The sequence below is a fragment of the Sceloporus undulatus genome, chromosome 1 (genome assembly GCF_019175285.1).
Source record: "Sceloporus undulatus isolate JIND9_A2432 ecotype Alabama chromosome 1, SceUnd_v1.1, whole genome shotgun sequence".
NCBI classification, from domain to species: Eukaryota; Metazoa; Chordata; class Lepidosauria; order Squamata; family Phrynosomatidae; genus Sceloporus; species Sceloporus undulatus.
The window spans coordinates 187234856-187254746 of NC_056522.1; the positions used below are offsets into that span (position 1 = coordinate 187234856).

The 19891-nt window shown below is 43.1% G+C and overlaps 1 protein-coding gene across 1 annotated transcript in view; it reads right to left on the bottom strand.

Annotated features, from left to right (window-relative positions):
• NRP2 (neuropilin 2) overlaps positions 1-19891 on the bottom strand; it is a 123974-nt gene that overhangs the window by 81569 nt on the left and 22514 nt on the right. Inside the window, exons 3-6 of the mRNA XM_042463439.1 lie at positions 16126-16356; positions 14859-15014; positions 10149-10318; positions 7740-7895 (exon numbers count right to left, since the gene is read on the bottom strand). Of these exons, the coding sequence (XP_042319373.1) occupies positions 7740-7895; positions 10149-10318; positions 14859-15014; positions 16126-16356 (713 nt within the window). The remainder of the gene's footprint in view (positions 1-7739; positions 7896-10148; positions 10319-14858; positions 15015-16125; positions 16357-19891) is intronic.

The window sequence follows — 19891 nt, forward strand, 5'->3', positions numbered from 1 at the left end:
CCTTCTTTGTCCTGCTTCTGTCCACCCCTCATCCTGATCATCTTTTTCACAGATTCCTGCACACTTGTTGCAATGTACATATTAAGCCTTGGTTTCAGGAAGATTAAAGGTTGACTGTTGAAAGAAAGAAAGAAAGAAAGAAAGAAAGAAAGAAACTCTCTCCTTTACGCTAGGAAAAAAAAAGGAGATCATTTGGCATTGTTGAGAGTGGAACATATGTTTGGAGAGTTCAATCACTTCCGGCCAAGTATCAGGTATATAAATGCCCTTCCATGGCCTTCTGTGCCATCTCACTCTCTTCCTTGCCAAATCCAACACTGCTCTCTATGAAAAGCAATGCAGTCATTCCCTACTGCTATAAGCTCTCATTAATCTTGTTTTTTCTCCTCTTTATCCAACTTATCCCTATTCCCTTGCCTTTGGTGCACAGTATCAATGCTGACAGCAGCCAGGGACCTGGAAGTCTACTAGCCTTCACAGCTGACAGAATTTCCCCCCTCCTCATGTCTCAATCTCCAAGGGTGTGTGTAAGGCAAGGGAGGGGGAAAGTGGCCTCTACTTTTTGAAGAAAATATTATCTTTCCTCTCCAGCTATGCTAGACACAGCTTTGGTGCTCTCTCTCGCTTTCTCAATTCTTTTATGAAGATGTAGATGTTAGCTGACCTGTTGGTAGCACTAGTTAAATTTGGCTCAGAGCCCACCTTACAAATTCAGCTGAGAAGGGACTTGCTGCAAGATTTAGCAATATGTGTTCATGTGCATAAGTGGGATTTGACAGAATCCTCTTCTATTCTCTTTTCCTTCCCCTGCATTCTATGGCACCAAATCAAACTGCGGCAGAATTGACAAATCTATTTGGCATGACATAGTTACTTGAGCCATGCAGTGTGCTGCACTCCCACATCACACACCCCTTGTGGATTCTGAGCATTAAATGCAGACATTTGGGGGGTTTATGAAGGAAAGCCCCCTTGGAGAACGGAGGAGGACAGGTTGCTCCCTCCTTCCTGCCGCCAAGACTTTCAGTCAATACAATTTGGTCATTCTCACAAGTGAAAATGCTTTTGTATTTCCCGCAGATAAAACTTGCAATGGCACAGAATGAATATGCCCCCACACACATCCATTTTCACATTAATGAGACCCATGCAGAGCTCAGCTTCTTGATGATTTAATTGATAAGAAAGACTGACATCTCATTCTTCCACTATTATGTTATAGCTCTCAGTAGGGCTGTGGAGTTGGAGTCAGAAAAGATTTTGGATGAAGCTGGACTCAGAGTCAGTAGAAATGTACTGATGCCGAACCTGGCTTCAAAATAAAAACTTGCAATATTAAATACCTAGCTTGATGCCTATTTACCTTCATAAGAATTTAGGAAAGTTATGCTACTCAGAAATTTGAATTGAATAAAGTATACGTATTTTATGTCCTATCCATTTAAGTAGCCTGATCATTCACGTGGTGGTGATAAAATGCCTTGTGCTACCATTTTACTACAGTAAATTTGTCATTGCTAATTAATATACATTTGCCATTTATAACAGTCAAAAAAATGGATGAGTTGAAGTTGAAGGTTTGGCATACTGACTTCATAGCCCTGGCTCTCAGGGCAGCTTTTGTCTGAAAACTATACATATTTAGCAAAGAAAAAAAAAGACAAAACAAAAATAGCAACAGTAATAAAAATACTTCCCAGAGAAAACATTCTTATAACATAGGCATGGCCACAGAAAGTCTCCTTCCTACTGGGGAAAAAAGGAGATTATTTGGCATTGTTGAGTGTGGAAGAGATGTTTGGAGAGTTCAATCACTTCCAGACAAATATCAGGTATATACGTATAGCTTTCTGTGGGTTTTGCAGACTATGTGGCCATGTTCTGGAAGAGTTTATTCCTGATGTTTTGCCAGCAGCTGTGGCTGGCATCTTCAGAGAATGCTGACATGGAGGTGAGTGAGTGAGGTATATATACTGTGTGACCCTTGGTTGAGAGCAAGTAATTTACATGTTAATCTGTGTGTTGGTCTGTTGTTGAATGGCAAGGTCTCAGAGTGTACATTTAATTAATGATCTATTGTCTGCTGGGAAAACCCCTGACCCTGGGTAGTTCTCATTTGCACTTGCTGGGTCTTGATTTTGGTATTTTTCAGGACTAGTAGCCAAACTTCATTTACTTTCAACGTTTCTTCTTTCCTGTTGAAGTTGTCCAGGTGTTTGTGGATTTCAATGGCTTCTCTGTGCATTCTGACCCAACAGTTGTTGACATGGTCCAGAATTTCACTGTTTTCAAATAGCATTTTATGCCCAGGATGGTTTATAATGTGTTCTGCTACTGCTGACTTTTCTGGCTGACCCAGAATGCAGTGTCTCTTGTGCCCCTTGATTTGTGTTTGAAAACTGTGTTTGGTGGTCCCTATGTAGACTTGTCCATAGCTGCATGGTAAGCGGTAAATTTCTGTGGCCATAAGAAGATCTCTCCTTTCCTTTGTTCAGTGAATCATTTGTTGGATTTTTTTGGTCAGTTTGTAAATCACTGGAGGTTGTGTTTCCTTACCAGTTTACCTGGTAGATCCTTTTTGCCCAGTCTATCAGTGTTTTTATTGTGTTTCCTTTTTGTCCTGGATGATGGTTGGAGTTCCTATATAGGTATCTGTGTGTGCAGGCTTTCTGTAGGCTTTTTGTATACTGTGTGGCCCAAATGTTGGTTCAGTTTGCAAATGGCCAGGATAGTTTGTAAATGACCAGGACATCCAAGAATGGCAATGTTCCTTCTTTTTCTTTTTCCATTCTTATTTGAATGTTCAGATGGATATTGTTCAGATGGTTCAGAAACACAGTCATATCTTCTTCTCTGTGGTTCCAAATGGTGAAGTATCATCCACATATGGGAACCATGTTGTGGGCTCTTTTTAGTGCTGTTTCCAGGGTTTGCTTTTCAAAGTGTTCCATGTAAAAATTTGCTATCAGATATATAAATGTCCTTCTGTGCCCTTCTCTACCATCTCATTCTCTTCCTTGCCAAGTATCTGCAACCCGACTATTTGTACCTCAGCTGCCAACGGGATATGATAAAGAGCCTTCACAGTATGTCTGTAGGGAGATGCTCCCATAGGCATTCCTGATTTGTGCCTGGATTTTTTTTTTTAATGGTGTGTTGTGTGGCCCTTCAACAGTCACATCTAGGATCATTGTTGGGTGAGGAACACAGGATAGGACTTTCTCAGTAGCTGCTCCCTGGCTTAAGACTTCCCTCCCCAAAGAAGCTGGAATTGCTTCCTCCTTGTTGCCATTCCATCAGTAAGTGAAAAAAAAAATTCTGTTCCAACAGGCTTTGTAGGAACTGCCTGTGATAGCTTTTAGTGGTCTGCTGTTACATGGTGTGCTGCTCCTGACCTGCTGAGTTTCCTCTTTTTCCCATCTTCTTTGATCTATCTTAATAGTAACTTTTAAAGTGTTTTAGGCCTGTTACAGACAGGCCAAAATAAAGCTGCTTCGAGTCACTTTGGAGATATGGTATTTCAACGATGCATGCGTCCTAAGAGTCCAAAAGGCACACCAAAGCTGCACTCCAGTCCTTAGAACTGGTGCGTGGCTTTGGCGCGGCTTTTGGACTCTTGGGACGCATGCATCATTGAAATACCATACCTCCAAAGTGATTCAAAGCAGCTTTATTTTGGCCTGTCTGTAACAGGCCTTACTTGTCTTTTTGTAACTGTTTTAAACCATATTTGTTTTAACTTGGGTCCCCATAGTGACGTCACTAGAGTGTGCGGTGGACTACAAATGTAATACAGTCAGTCCTCCATATTCATGGATTCCTTATTCACAGATTCAACCATCCACAGCTTTAAAACACTCAAAATACTGTATATAAATTTCAAAAAGCAAACTTTTATTGTGCCACTTTAAATAGGGGACATTATTTTACTACGCCATTGTATATAATGAGATTTGAGCATCCATAGGTTTTAGTATTTATGTGGTGTCCTGGAACCAAATCCCAGTGGATAACAAAGGCTCACTGTACTAATAACATGACAGATAGGTTGGAAGGGACTTGAAGAACACAATTACAACGATGATGACGACAACAATGATGATGATGATGCCATGTAATGGAGATCTAGGATACTGTGCCTAGTAACATCTTCGGCATTCAGCCCACAATTGTTGGGCTACTTTGGCTGCTTAATGGGGTCGGTGAACAAATGAATCTGCCTAACTTACATACCTATGTGAGGGTGCCCTGACTTCTGCTTCTCTTCTGCAACTACTTCATAACACACTCAACACCAACACCCCAGTCTAGCTTGAGACCTGGCTTTCCAGTGAAGCAGGGGTGGGGGTCCAAAAACATCCTCAGTTCTACCTGACTTCTCTCCTGTAAGCCCCACAGTGTACCCCCCTCCATACTTGCATATCAGTGGGAACAGTGACATCACTAGGGGCCCGCCCCAGGTGACACCTGAGTTGGGCCTTCCCTCTGCACTCCCCCATGCACGATCCCCATACATGCCTCCTCCCTTCCCCTGCACATGCTCCCACCCTCCCATGCCATCCCCATGCCCCCACCACACCATCCCAGATGGGGTGGCATCTGGGGGAACACAGAGATGACGTGGGAAGTTGAGAGAGTGCATGGGGAAACCCTGCCCCTTGCACCGGTGACATCCAGTGCAGGGACACCACTGAGTGGGAGACAGGATTCTGCCTTTTCATCATGTGTCTATTTCCAGCCTGACAGCACTGTGCACAAGGAAAAAAATCTTAGTAGGTGGGGATAAGAGTAAGTAAAAGGGGACCATGGGCATGGAATCCTCTGATGTTCTGGCTGAACATGCCTAGAATATTCTCTGTAGTTAGGAAAGACAGTCACAAGGAGTTCCCAAAAGGTAGGTTAGCAGATTCTTGCTTCAGACCATTCTACTCGATGCATAAAGGTTGGGAGTGTAGCCAATGGGATCAGGTGACTAGAGGTGGGGCTGAGATCAGCAGATCTTGGAAAAGTTAACTTTTTTGGATTGTGAATCCACATATCCTCATAGTCTGCATGGCCTCATTGGCCAGTGGATTCTGGAAGATGTACTCTAATAAAGTAATTTCCACCCCACTTTGATCAGGACACATGGCTCCACCACTATATGGGGAAAAACACTTTTGAAGGGGGTTTATATTTCTGGATTAATATGAAATGATGTATTGCTAGCTGGTGTTGATCAGCAAAAAAAGAACAACAACCACTGACTTGCCTACTGATGCTTCAATATTATTTGCTTCAGATGAGGACCACTAAACTTCCATGTTATATGGGTTCAACAGAAGAGAACCAGATGTGACAAGAAGGCCTTATCAAAACCCACCTCACATCTCAATTTGCTGTGAATGGCAAATTTACTGTAAGTGACAATCTCAAGTAATTTACTGCCTTTTCTTCCTGCACATGATTTTTAACTGTTCTCCAGATCCATGAACACTGCAGATATAATCTCACATGAATCATCTCCCTCTGAATCCTGCTGGAAGATGAAACTTGGCTGAGGTTCATCAAAAGCACTGCTGCTGAGAGCTCTAAGGATTTTGATTTTCTTCCTTCTTTTCCCCTAAAGAGACTGAAAAATGCTTGGCTTCCTAAGTGTAACTAAGACAACACAAAGTCAGGTGGGCTCAGTGCAAAGCTTGGAAAAGTAGCTTTTTGGATTAGAGTCCCCAGAATCCCCCAGTTAGCATGTCCTTTAGGGTTGTGCTGGCTGTGAGAAATGTAGCATTTCCAAGCTCCGTCTCAATGGCTAGTAATTCAGATGGGTGGGGATTTTAAGAAGCAGAAGACCAGGGGGAACCCAGTCACATATGAGCTAGCCCTGCCTTTTTCACATCAACCAGGATGGTCTGGAAATAGATCCAATCCAGTTAAGAGTATTGCATGCATGACCATCACAGTCACGAACCCTGTTTGTGCCAAGGAGTGTAACAGCATTTAGTAGAACTGTTGTATTCCTTTGTCAGACATTACCGCTCAGACTAGGAAGACTTGGGGTCAGAGGGAGCTGGTGCATACATCCCTATGTCCATGTCTTGCTTATAGTGCCATCATGCCTGCTGAAGTGTTCAGGTCCAGCCCAAAGCAACCTAGCATTCTAAATGCTGTAAATATTAATACTGAGGGCATAAAAAAGAATCTAAGCAACCAATAAAAAGTAGGGTCGCCCCAGAGGCATATGGAAACAGCAGAACTGAAAACAGACACACAAATATGTGGAACGCAGGGTGTGTATGTCGCAATCCTGCAAGCAACACTAGGCCATTATAGGAATGTGGACTTTTCACCTTTAGAAGTATGGTATGTTTCCATCTGCCTACCACCATACCATCCTGAAATCTTTGACTCATTTCAAATGCAGTCCCAAGCAGTCTTTGGATGGGAGACCAGCAGGAAGGGCTAGAAAAAAAATCATGTCTGACAGCCTGAGTTGATGTTTCTGCTGTCCTTGGTGTTAGAGATGATGTTTCAGGAGTAGAAGAACCAATGATCTGACTAAGCTGTGGCAGCTTTCAATGTTTCAGTGCCAATATCATCACTGCATTTAACTGATAGAACTAAGCAGGCACGCCAACCTCTTAACCCTAGTAAAGGAAGGGAAACATCAGCACTTTTTCCTCTGGCAGCCAATGAAAACCTCCCCAGCTCTGGATTCCAAATGGGAAGAGGAGTCAGTAAAATACTGCAATTCACAGTTACTGGCCACCTTGCTTGGACACAGCAGAGGAGGAATAAAAGAGGGACCCACAAAGCCCCTAACATTTGCAGTGTTTCCTTTAGGGAGGGTTGCCAGTCAGGGCAGAAGCTACCTTCCCTCTCAGGTCAGAGCTATCCCCTTTAGTCAGAGTCCTTATTTCAAAACATGTTCTCCACCCCACCCCGCCACCCTTAAACTTTTGGCTTAACATGGTTTGCAAGTTAAAGAATTCTTGTTCCACAGTATTCTGTAGTAAAGCACAAGGGTCAGTTCAGGAAAGCTCACATGACTGATAGCTCTATTACCTTCCCAGGAGCAGCTATGGCTCTATTATACACAGCTGCACTCCATACAGACAGAACTTCCTCTCTCTCTCTCGCACACCTGCCCTCTGCCGACTGCCCCTGGCCCTTCCATCACCCCACTCCCACAAAGCACACGCTAAGCATTCAGAAGTGGAGGGATCACCATGGGTAAACATAGGCATATTTAAAGAGCCAGGCCCAAGCACAGAGTGCTCAATGCATCACTGCCAACCACTGCTGAGGCTACAGATCCCCTCTCCTTGACAAACCCAACTGTTCCTCATTATTTATTGTTGGGCTTTATACTCTAGGACATTGTGATCCCCTCTCAGGATTTGTGCCCTTTCATTTTCCAGGCGTCAATAACTCCTAGACTACAGTTTCATGTGGTTTTGTGATTGTTAACCCAGCATGTGGACGAGGCTCAGGCCATAAATGCTCAATGAATCTTGTATGACAAAAACACAGGCTTGCAAAAGCATTTTCTACTTCATTTACAGTCAAAAGGCATACCACAGGCACTCCCTCCACTGAGCAAGACACAGCAGCAGCCAGGTTTTCCAAGGAACATTTTTCTCCTCATCATGAAAGATGATTTAGGGATGGAGGGGTGAGCAGGCTCCATGTTTATATAGACTCTAGCTGATTTAAACCTTCCATCTCACAAACAGAATTATTGCAGGGAAGAAAACACTTACCTTGTGATTTTTTCCATGCCGGTACATCATCCAGTCCTCACCATTTGTGCTGACCTCCAGTTTGTATGTCCGAACATAATATCCATTCTGTGTTTCTCTGGAAATGGCACCTTGTGTCGCAATGGCTGTCAGCACTGTGAGAAAGCGGAGATCCACCTACCAGTATTGGGACAAGTATGAGAGAAAACCAGCAACATAAGGGAACCTCTTGTGACAGGAAACATTTAAGGCACTGTCAAATATAACACTCCTGAGGCAGCTTCAGACCTAGGAAGCTATTCAGAACTAAAAAGCCATTGGCATAAAACTTGCCCCATGAGCACATCATTTGAATATGAGATCACGGAACCCAGTAGATCTCTGACAGTCACTGACATGACAGTACACAACAGCAGCATGTTGTGCTCAGGGCACCTGAGGACTCATCACACTGGGCTACAGCTGCTCTAAGCAAGATACGTCTGAAAGCAGACCTGAGGATCGGGTGCTCAGCTGGTATAAATTAGCATGACAGTATTTCACTTTTAGCACATTGCTGTGACACAGCTGAAGCTTTTGCCACTGGCCGTGTTCAGAGTTGCCTATTCCGTCTAAGCTCTGTTCCAGTGTAAGAACTTAATAGGATCAATTTTAAGACCAGCTGAGTTAACATTCCTGGATGTGCAGCATGTGAGCCATAGAAGGAAATGTTTTTAGCCTGCCTGGGTTTGTTGCAGTTCTCATAACTGAGAAGAGTAGCACATTTTGGAATTGCTTACCCATCTGCTTGTCCCCAACCCCCACTCCCCCTTTTTTTGGCCTCACTGGAATGATCTGTAAATATTTCTGGTCAAATCCTCTCTATGCTACAACAACATCCCCAAAACAGTGATATTCCTATCTCAGCTGCATGTCACAATAAAACAAACAAACAAATAAATAAGCATTGGAGGGGAAGTAATCTGAATGGAAGCAGGCTGTGTGCCCCTCTACCAATGTGCTATTAATCAAACAATAGAACATTCCACCTCATCCTTATGTTTTGCTAACTTTGTTGGAAGGAAATGCTGAGAGATCTCAGTGGGGGAAAGGCATTTTACTGATTCAAGCAGGCTTCCCTCTTGAGGAGGAGAAACCCATAAGAATTTGGGAAAATCAAATCTTCTGCACTTCTGCAAAGAATCCTTCAGTGTAATACTAGCCTGGCAGATTCTGGGGAGTACAAAAAAAAGGAACTTTCCTAATCTTTATGACCCTCAACAAAACAGCTGAGTCTAAGACTTCAAAACTTTGGCCCCTGGCATTACTGACATCAAATAAAACCAAAGCTCAAGCAATAGAACCTCTACCAAAATAATTTCTAGTAGAAGGAGCCTGGAACACACTGGGGGAGGGTCAGAGCTCTTTCACACATAAGATCAAGTGATAATATTCCAGCTCATGCTTAGTGACTCCTTTGCCATGTCGATTACAAAAGGTCACCAGCATGCCGGCCTAGTAACTGTGCTGTGAGGAATTGGACATCTGTTGCAGGCCTTGACCTTCTAGGGCTTCTCATGTTGAATGTCCTTTAGCACTTGCCACTCCAGGACTCTTTGCTGACATGAACTGGTCCTGTGTAGCCCCCACGGAGTCCTTTTCCCTTCATACTTTCCTGCTGGAATTCCCAGCTGCTGACTCGCATCACCAGTTCCCCAGCAGAATAAATATTATTCTAGCTGTACTTGCCCAACACATGCAAAAGAGTCCCACTCACTCACTATTTAGAGCCAAAGGGGCTCATAAGTGGTTGGCTGCTCCCTCTCTTGGCCTTCTGGAAAGCCCATCAAGGTTGGGGGAAGGCAAGGGCACCAGGTCAAGCCACAACGTCTGCAGGAATGTTAATGGTCCAGCAGGGCTGCCTTCAGTTCATGAAGACCATAGTCACACTGCCTTTGCCAATCGGCAGTTCAAGCGGCTCCTGCTGGGTCCCAGCAGGCAACAAGAGTAACAGAAGATTCTACAAGCTTCATGTTCTGGGGTCAATTGCACAGCATGATAAATCAGTTTGGTTCAAGGGTAAAGTGTTTGTGTGAGTGGCTGCGGGGGACGGGGGGGGGAACCTGAAGGCCTGGAGGATAGTGGCATTCCCTTTGCCAAGAGAAGCTAAAAAGATGCTTGTCCCCCAAGCATTACCCTGCCAAGGCTGCTTCCATGGACACACAGCGTGCTTACTCCTGCCAAGCCAAGCCAAGCCTTTCACAGAGGAGGATACTGGGGGGCAAAAAAAAGTGGATTTGGCAAAAATGACTCAGACATCATAGCACAGCACTTATCTGGCAACACAACTGTTGCTAAGCCTCATAGGATGGCTTCAGTCCCAACCTTTCCAAACTGTGTTGGTCTCTCTTTTTAGCTAATGAGTGGTATTATATTAGCAATTGAAAATACCTGTAGGAATTCTTTGTTGCTATCCACATTAGGCGTCCATCCATTGTCATCGCTGTTGAGTCGACTCTGCTGTGGGGTCCACCTGCCATCAGAGTAAGTGGAGGAAGCAGTAATCTGTTCATTAGAGATTCGGCCAGATTCCATCCCCAGTGGGCTGTTGCACTGGAAGTCTAGAACAAGAAGAGAGTAAAAGATAAGAGGCATCTCTCTCTATAATTCTCTCATATTCCGTTGCTACCTAAATCCTTCATACATTTGTCCTGATTAATACAGGAATGCCTGGGTAATCCAAATGCATTTAAGTCTCCAGGACCAAATGAACTACATCCAAAGGTATTAAAAGAACTGGCAAATGTAATCTCAGAGCCATTGGCAATAATTTTTGATACCTCCTGGAGAACAGGAGTAGTCCCAACAGACTGTAGGAGGGCAAATGTTGTCCCCATATTCAAAAGGAGGGGGGGGAGAGAAGATCCCAACAATCATCGTCCAATTAACCTGACATCAATACCAGGAAAGATTCTAGAGCAGATCATTAAACAGAGAGTCTGTGAACATTTGGAAAGCAATGCCATTATCACAAAAAGTCATCAGGGGTTTCTGAGAAACAAGTCATGCCAGACTAATCTGATCTCCTTTTTTGATAAAATTACCAACTTGGTAGACAAAGGGAATGCTGTAGATATAGCATATCTCGATTTCAGTAAGGCCTTTGACAAGGTTCCCCATGATGTTCTTGTAGACAAGCTAGTAAAATGTGGGCTAGACAATGTGACTGTTAGGTGGATTTGTAATTGGTTAACTGGCCAGACCCAAAGGATGCTCATCAATAGCTCCTCTTCATCCTGGAGAGAGATGACTAGTGGGGTGCCACAGGGTTCTGTCCTGGGTCCAGTGCTGTTCAACATCTTTATCAATTACAGTACTTGGATGAAGGAATAGAAGGCATGCTTATCAAATTTGCAGATGACACCAAATTAGGAAGAACAGCTAATACCCTAGAGCACAGGATCAAAATTCAAGAAGACCGTAATAGATTAGAAAGCTGGGCCAAAGCTAACAAAAACAATTTCAACATGGAGAAATGTAAGGCCCTGCACTTATGGCAGAAAAATGAAATGTATAGATATAGGATGGGGGACACCTGGTTGAACGAAATTACATGTGAAAGGGATCTAGGAGACCACAAGCTGAATATGAGTCAGCAGTGTGATGCAGCAGCTAAAAAGGCCAATGTGATTTTAGGCTGCATCAATAGTATTGATGCACCACACTATCTAGATCAAGGGGGGGTAATAGTGCCACTCTATTCTGCTTTGGTCAGGCCTCACCTGGAATACTGTGTCCAGTTCTGGGCAGCACAATTAAGAAAGGATGTAGAAAAATTGGAGCGTGTCCAGAGGAGGGCCACCAAAATGGTGAAGGGTCTGGAAACCATGCCTTATGATAAAAGACTTAGGGAACTGGGTATGTTTAACCTGAAGAAGAGACAGTTAAGAGGTGATAAGATAGCCCTATTAAAGTATTTAAAGGGGTGTCACTTTGAGAATGGAGCTAGCTTGTTTTCTGCTGCTCTAGAGACTACAGAACAATGGACGCAAGCTACAGGAAGAGAGATTCCACGTTAACATTAGGAAGAGCATCCTGACAGTGAGAGCTGTTCAACAGTGGAACACAGTCCCACAAAGTGTGGTGGAGTCTCCTTTGGAGGTCTTTTAAACAGAGGCTGGATGGCCATCTGTCAGGGATGCTTTGATTGTGATTTCCTGCATGGCAGGAGTTTGGACTGGAGGGCCCTTGGGGTCTCTTCCAACTCTATGATACTCCCCACTGGGAACGCAAGGTATTTGGGCACATACCGTATTTCCTGGCGTACAAGACTACTTTTTAGCCCAGGAAATTCTTCCCCAAAGTCGGGGGCCGTCTTGTATGCCAGAAAGCCCCTGGGTCCTAAAGAGAGCCCACAGCAGGGAAGGCAAAGAAGCATCCTCCTCCGTTCCTTCCCTCCTTTGATTTTTCCCATTCCTTCCTTCCCTCTATTTCTTTCCCCCTCCTGCTTTCTCTCTCTCCCTCCCTCCCTCCTTCCTTCCTTCCCTTTTCTTCTCTTCCTTCCTTCCTTGCTCCCTCTCCTCCCTTCCCTTCCTGTCCTCCTTTTCCTAGCAGCAGACGGCAGAAGGTCTCTCTACCTTCCCTCCAATGTGTGACTTTCACACGAAAATGGGGACCTTTAAGAGCTTTTGGTGTGATTTTGGTGCCTGGCTCTATTTCAAAGCAGATTTGGTGACTTACCCATTTCGGCTCCAGCCTGATAGCAAGGCTGGCTACAGAGCAACCAATCCTGTGTGGATGGAGTCACACTAACAGCCAATCAGAGAGAGGACAGTGGTGCTCCTCCACCCTCACAAAACTACAATTCCCAGGGTTCCCTAGCACTGAGCCACAGCAGCTAAAGCGGTCTCAGACTGGAGTATTTCTGCAGTATGGATCGGACCTTGAGCATTTTTAATAATGAAAGTCCAAAACACACTGCAGAAATAATCCAGTTTGTGACCATTTTAACTCTCCTGGCTCAGTGCTAGGGAATCCTGGGAATTGTAGTTTGTTGTGGCATCAGAGCTCTTTCTGATAGAGAAGGCTCAATGTCTCACAAAACTACCATTCCCAGGGTTCCCTAGCACTTAGCCATGGCAGCTAAAGCAGTCTCAAACTGGATTATTTCTGCAGTGTGTCTTGGATCCAACTCAGGCTGCATCTTCATTCCAGAGACAATCCAGTTTCATACCATTTTAACTGCCATGGCCCAGTGCTATGAAATCCTGGGAATTGCAGTTTGTTGTCACACCAAAGTCTGCTGATAGAGAAGATTAAATGTCTCAGAAAACTAGAATTCCTAGGATTCCATAGCACTGAGCCATGGCAATTAAAAGGGCGTCAAACTGGATTATTTCTGCAGTGTGGTTGCAGCCTAACACGTTTCGATTTGGCACAAAGCTTCCTGGGCTTTGATTCCAATAGGAGCCACTTGAACTGCCACGGCTCCATCCATACAGAATCCCTGGGGTTTGTAGTTTGGAGCAGTGCCTCCCCTGGCATTCTTTGGACAGAGAAGGCAAAAGACCTTATAAAACTACAAATCCTAGGATTCCAATAGGATGGAGCAGCAGCTCTTAAAGTGGTGTCAAACTGCATTAATTCCAAAGTGTAGATGCACCAAGAGGAAGGGCGGGTGGAGTTGTCGAGGCGGGTGAAATAATGTTGTGTATGCTGTTATTTCAAACGTGGAACACACTCCTTCCTCAGAGGGTACTCGAGTCTATCTACCCCCTTTTTTCTTCTTTCTCCTTCTCCTTTTTTCTCCTCCCCCCTCTTTCTCCTCTGTCACTGCTGCTGCTGTTGTTGTTGTGTGCCTTCAGCTCCTTTCTGACTTATCGTGGAAGAGAGGGGTGGTCTTATACGGTGAGTATATCCCAAACACTCTATTTTAAGTTGTAAAGTTGGGGGGTCGTCTTATACGCCCGGTCGTCTTATATGCCGGAATATACGGTACATCAGTGTATTGTCTCAAAATGGTGATGCCAGAAAACAGAGGGATTACAATCTAACTCACTCATCCTCTCCATGAGGAAGCCATGTAAGGTCAAAGGCATTCAGTGGCACTTTGTCAAGCTGGATTGCAAGTGAAAAAAAGGTCTTTTGTAAGGCTGTTCGAGAGAGCTTTGGTGTTGCTTACCTTTCCACAAGTGTAGAAAAAGAGCAAGCCAGGTGCTTTCACTGGGTGTTGCTAACATTCTAGATGAGTCCCTGTTAGGACTCAGCAACAGAATTCCATACCACATTGAGAGGATTTTGTTCTATTGACCTTTTCCTGAGCAAGGAAGAGCAAACTCAGTGGTCTCAAAGTGTATGGCTATGTGTCTGGTCTCAGAGGTGTGCCACACACCCTTGATATCATCCAGCCAACAGAAGTCTGTGGATGAGAAACCAACTATAATTTCCCACCCCTGGCTTGTGAGTTGCTGGGTAGGCGACATATGCACAGTGCTCTGCCCTACAACTCCAACACCAGTCCACTATCTGATGCATAAAGCAGCTATCTCACTTTGAATGGATGGGATAAAGACTTTAGCCACTGACCTCCTTATATTTTGGCATTGGTGAATATGGAAGTTCCACTTTTGGGCTACTGGAAATTCCATTTCAATATTTGCTGTCTAAGCATGATACAGAAGCTGTCAAATAGCAGTAAAGAAAGATACAGACAATATTCCTCACAAGCAGAAGAGACTTTACATATTCATGGATTCTTGACATGACTCTCAAGTCTTTTATCAAATCTTCTATACAACTTTTAATGTGGAAGTTGAAAAAAAGATCTGAAGATAACAATTTTCAAGAATTGTGAATTATAAGTATGGCTTTAGATTTTCCACAGCAGTGTTGAGATCTAGCACAGAATCTTGAAACTTAGTGAGGGCAAAACCTCAAATCTGAGATGTAACATATCATATTGGGGAGGGAAAGTACAAGCTATGCCTTGAAATTCAAATGCTGGAACTCAAACTGTCAAAACCCAAAATCATTTGAATATTGATTTCCATGTCATCGCCATTTCAGGGTTGCAATTGTGCTCAGCAATGAAGAATTAAGAAATGTCACACAAAGATGGCTGTATTTTGGATACAGGCAAACACTTAGAACTTCTTTACTTACTCTCTGGCACTTCCTGCTGGACCAAGTAATAGCGGGCAGAGAAGCCATCTTTAGCCACTGCCAAATCTGTGTGGAAAGTGAGTGACAAAATGCCAGTTGTTGAGCGTATCTCTGAAGGGGTTTTGGTGCCACAGTACCTGCCAATCAAGGGACTCACTACAACAGAAACAGAAAGAAAGCACAATTTAGCTCTTAGTTAGACCACTGCCACCTTGCCTTCTTTCCTTCAAAAGCTGTAGTCCTGTATACTTTACCTGGAAATAAGTTCTGTTGAACTCAGTGAGGTTTACCATATATATGCAACTATAAGTCAATCTCATGTATAAACCGAGGACAGATTTTGGGGCCAAAATTATGGCTTTTGATATGACTCGTGGATAAGTCAAGGGTAAAACTTAGGGGCATATAAAAAAGGATGTAGAGAATGAAGCAAAGGGAAACAATGCCAAACAACTTACAAAATTCAAGCAGACATCACTGTTTGTGCTTACACTAAAGTCTAGATGAATGAGATAATAGAGGGGAATCAGTGCTTCCAAGACAGATTAAGTTCTTGCCTTTCATCAGAGGCTGGCTCATTTTTTTTGCTAAGAGTTAAGAGTATGATACTTACATTGACCCATGGATAAGTCGACTCAGGTTTTTTGGGGGTCAATTTTTTGACTAAAATTTATAGACTTATACATGATTATATACAGTACTTCAGTGTACCAAGGTATACAACTATTGTGTGAAGCCTAGAATACATTTATCTATACTTCTAATGCAGCCATTGTTTCACTGACATGCATATTTATGAGTGACAGATTACAAAATATTTTTTCATTCACTTCCCCCAGAAATTGTGTTTAAAGTGACATACAAAGCCTTCTTGAATCTTACATATTTTTTATTTTATACTTTAAAAGGCTTGCTGAGATCAGAATACTTCTGTACTTCTGAGTACTTCAGATTCTACTTTCTGAGTTCCATGACGTGATTACATAAATCAGATTATTCAAAGGTCTCAGTGTGCTGCAACATCACCTGCACAGTTATACTGAACTAGAAAGGGTGATGCTGGCACAAGAAATAGAGAAAGGAACTCCATCACTGTTCAACTTAACTTCTGCCCTCTACTAAAACCAAGGCAACAATATATGAGATTGGATAGAGCTGTAGAGTGTTAGCAATTTATGACCTTTATGGAATTCTTCAGTCTCAAAATTGATGCTGTTAGCTTGACAAGAGCCAGATACGGAAGACAATACATCACTTTAATCCTTACCTTGAGGAATACCATCCCAGATGTCCAGCCAATCATATTTGCAATCGCCCTCCCCAACTTGCAAGGGGTCATGCTCGAGGTCAAAGGTTAAAAATTGAAGGATGATCTCCATCTTTGGCTTGGCCATGATGGTGAAGGCACAGTCCAAATTGTGAGGATATTTATCAGGAAATCCAGGGGATTCAATAGTACCATTTGAACTGGTGAAGTTTCTAGAGCAGTCTTCAGAGCCTACAACAAGAGATAAGACAACTAAGACAGGAGGACATTAATATACTACATTGTCAGCCACCTCATTCACAGTAGCCAGCCCTGTAAGGTGTAATTTATAATTGTTTTCTTAAAGCACTTAAATCCCTCATGCGGAAAATTGCTACAGCCTTGCAAAAGTATTAATTATTAATGTTACTGTCCTTGTTTTATTTTCCATCAGAGCAGCAATTAGCAAAGCAGTTTCACTGAAGTGACACTTGGAAGTTTTGCATCTTAAGCACTGAAAGAACAGCACATGAACAGGAGCAGCTTTCAGAATGGTAAAATAATAAAAAAAATCCTGTGGGGAGGAAGGATTGGGGGCATGCACGAGGGATTCTGTCAAAGGGAGAAACAGAGCTGCCATTCTCATGTGTCCATATTAACCATCACACCAGAAATGTAAGCAATTCCATTCTGCAAGGAACGCCTTCCTGACTGCCGACAGCGCAGACAATATTACCACTTATTTAGGGATGACCCAACACTGGCTTCTATTGTGCCCCAGCCTGCTAAGTGCCTTTCTATTTCTTGCCGACCTAAGGTGCCTTGGGGGGGAAAGGAGGTTGCATTCTGTTCAGGCTATGACTTGCATTAAAACTATTGCTCTGTGGGGAACAGACAATTGACAATTGAATTCTCTCGGCTACAGGTCACTAGGAGAGAGGAGGGAGAGAGTGAGGGAGAATGTTACAAGACCCCGTGGCTCCCGGCTGTAACAGAGGATCTCTGGTGTTTCATTATGAATAGGTTTCTTCAAGGGGACACAGTTGTAGTCCTGAGCAATGGCTAACAGACAGCCTGCAACTGCCAGCACAAAAGTGGATGTGCGCTTGTGCTTATAGCAAACCAAATCAAAACAAAAACCCTGGTTCCTTCAACGGGGATGGTGGGGAGAGAATGAACAATGAAGTTACACTAATGGATATGGAAATCTATTTAATCTGATGACTTCCAAAATGAGTGGGACTTAATTAGATCACCTGGCAATGTAGACTTTGATTGACCAGCTCAGATGAAGGCAGTTGAAAACAAATCACTGAATTTGCTAACACAACAGACAATATGTAATTGGCTCTTTCTCATCCTCATTCCATTTAAAAAACAGTTAACAGAGGACGCTGAACAAAAGACCCTGAGAATAACAACAGACAACTAATTTATTTAGTTTTTGAAAACCTGACAGGTTTTTTTTTAAAAAAAGTATTTGCCTGCCAATGGAAGGACAGTAAGTATGGGGTCATTCTATCCTTCCATGGAAGATACTTCCAGAGTCCAAGAGCAGCTTCCAGGGACGCCTTGTCTTCTGTCCCCACCAGACAAAACCATGAGGGTGGTATGACTGAGAGCAGTGGTTTTCCTGCAGCTTTCCAGGTCCAATCAGGTTCAAATGGGAAGACAGCGACTGTCCAAACTGCTTGGGCCTAAGCTATATAGGGCTTTATAAGTCATAATCAGTATTTTGAATCATGCCCAAAAAGATGGGCATTGTCACTGAAACATACCTTAGGTGCTTAATGGCAAGAGTTTTAATCAGATTTCAATTAAGCTGACTTACATTTTCATGTAAATAAACCAACAGTTCTGAAATGAATCAAACTAGCTTTATATTTAGAGACTAAATACATACATCAAAGCAGTCACAGAGGCATTACCTTACATATGAGACAGAAAGCAGAACACCTCTTACAAGATGCATTTTTATAAACCTGATGTTTTGAAAAATCATGGGCACCTATCAACAGGTTTTTAAGCAATTCGTCTACCCAGTTAAACACTGCAGTCCCAGTTAGCGTAAAGTGAGGCTGAATAGATTGCATGTACAGCGCTGTGTAAATTTACAGCGCTTCATAAATAAAGGATAATAATAAATAATAATAATAATAATAATAATAATAATAATAATAATAAGAGCTGTCAGTAGTTCCAAAATCATGATAGCATTTGTAATTCCACAATCATAGTGGAAACAGCCCCTGTTTACTCCATGATAACATTTCTCTATGCCACAAAGGTGAGCTCCCAGCATGCCCATTGGTAAGGGATTGTGGCATGTACAATCCCAAGCATCTGGTAAACTCAGCCCTGACATACTAGCTACATTCAAGGAACTGGAAGTAGCTGCTTATATGCAATGAGGAAAACTAAGTATTAATTAGCTCCATAGAGAAGAGAGGGAGTCAAACTCTGGCATTATAAGCTTCTACAGTTCAAAAAAAGTCAACGTTTCTGTTCCTAAGTGTAATTGTAAGTCAGGCTGCTGGTTGCTGCTATTAAAATCATTCATTAGCTGCCTCTTAATGTGGTGCATAGTGACAAATAAAACAAAACAAAGGAAGCAGTAGCCAGGGAAATAGGAAAAATACACAGCAACAGCAAAAACAAACAAAACTAGTCAAAGAGATGTGGTGGCTTGTGCACCCCACTCCAGAAGGCTGCAGAAGATGTGATCTCTGATGGGAAGACTGTGCCTTGAAGCAACTGGTGTGAAGGCTCATTGCTATGATGGCCCTTCCTCAGTGCTTACTTCAAGTGTTAAGAGCGGTGCTGAGAGTAGAGGATAGATGTAGAGAAGCATTCTTTGTACATGAGACCCAGACTATGAAAGGCTTCTCATATAGGTGAGCACTGACACCTTGAATCGGACCCAGAAGCATACACTACAGCTGTAGAGACACTGGCTGGATATGATTCTGACTTCTTATGTCCATAAGGAAACACATGTCAATATATGGGACAAGCTGAAGCCTCCAGGTTGCTTTTCAGGCTAGGTCCACTAGACCTTATTATATTAGAGAAGCCTGAAGTTTCGTGATGCACAAGGTCCACTCTAACTATACAGAGAAAGAGAGGCCTCCACATGAAACAAAACTGATGAACAAGGGCTTTGGATACTACAGCTACCACCTTCTCAAAAAGCAAGGCTCAATCAAACAGATTCAAAAACCGTTTCAAAATTTTGCATTTTTAATCTCAGAATCATGTCTGTGATTGTCTCTATACTTAAATACCACAGGAAACATGGAACATGTTAATAAGGGATCCTCTTCTCCCTCAGCCCTTCAATAGGATTCCAGAGGTTTGCATACAAATCCAGGCCTGCAGCCAAATGCTTTGAGTTGGGATGAGGGTGAATATAAGGAGGCTGACATGGGTAAATGAAAAGTAGGTGGGGTGTGACAGCTTGTAGTTACATTACTAAATAGGATTTGTAGACTTCATTGAGAAATGAATATGTGTACAAGTAAGTCTCAGAAAATCCAGAAGATATAAACTCCACACAAGCCAGATTACTCTGGGAGCATCCCAAAATATTCTAGCCCTGAAGCTGACCCAACATCTACCTCTGTTATCTTGGACACTGTTGCAGCTGTTCACATGTGCATCCCACTCTTCCACCCAATGCCACTGCCGCTGGTGGGAGTTGCTTACTCTGAGGTGAGAATGAGGAACCCAGCATCAATCACAAGGCTGAGTGCCTCATTCTGACCTCAGAGCAAGGACCTGCATCAGT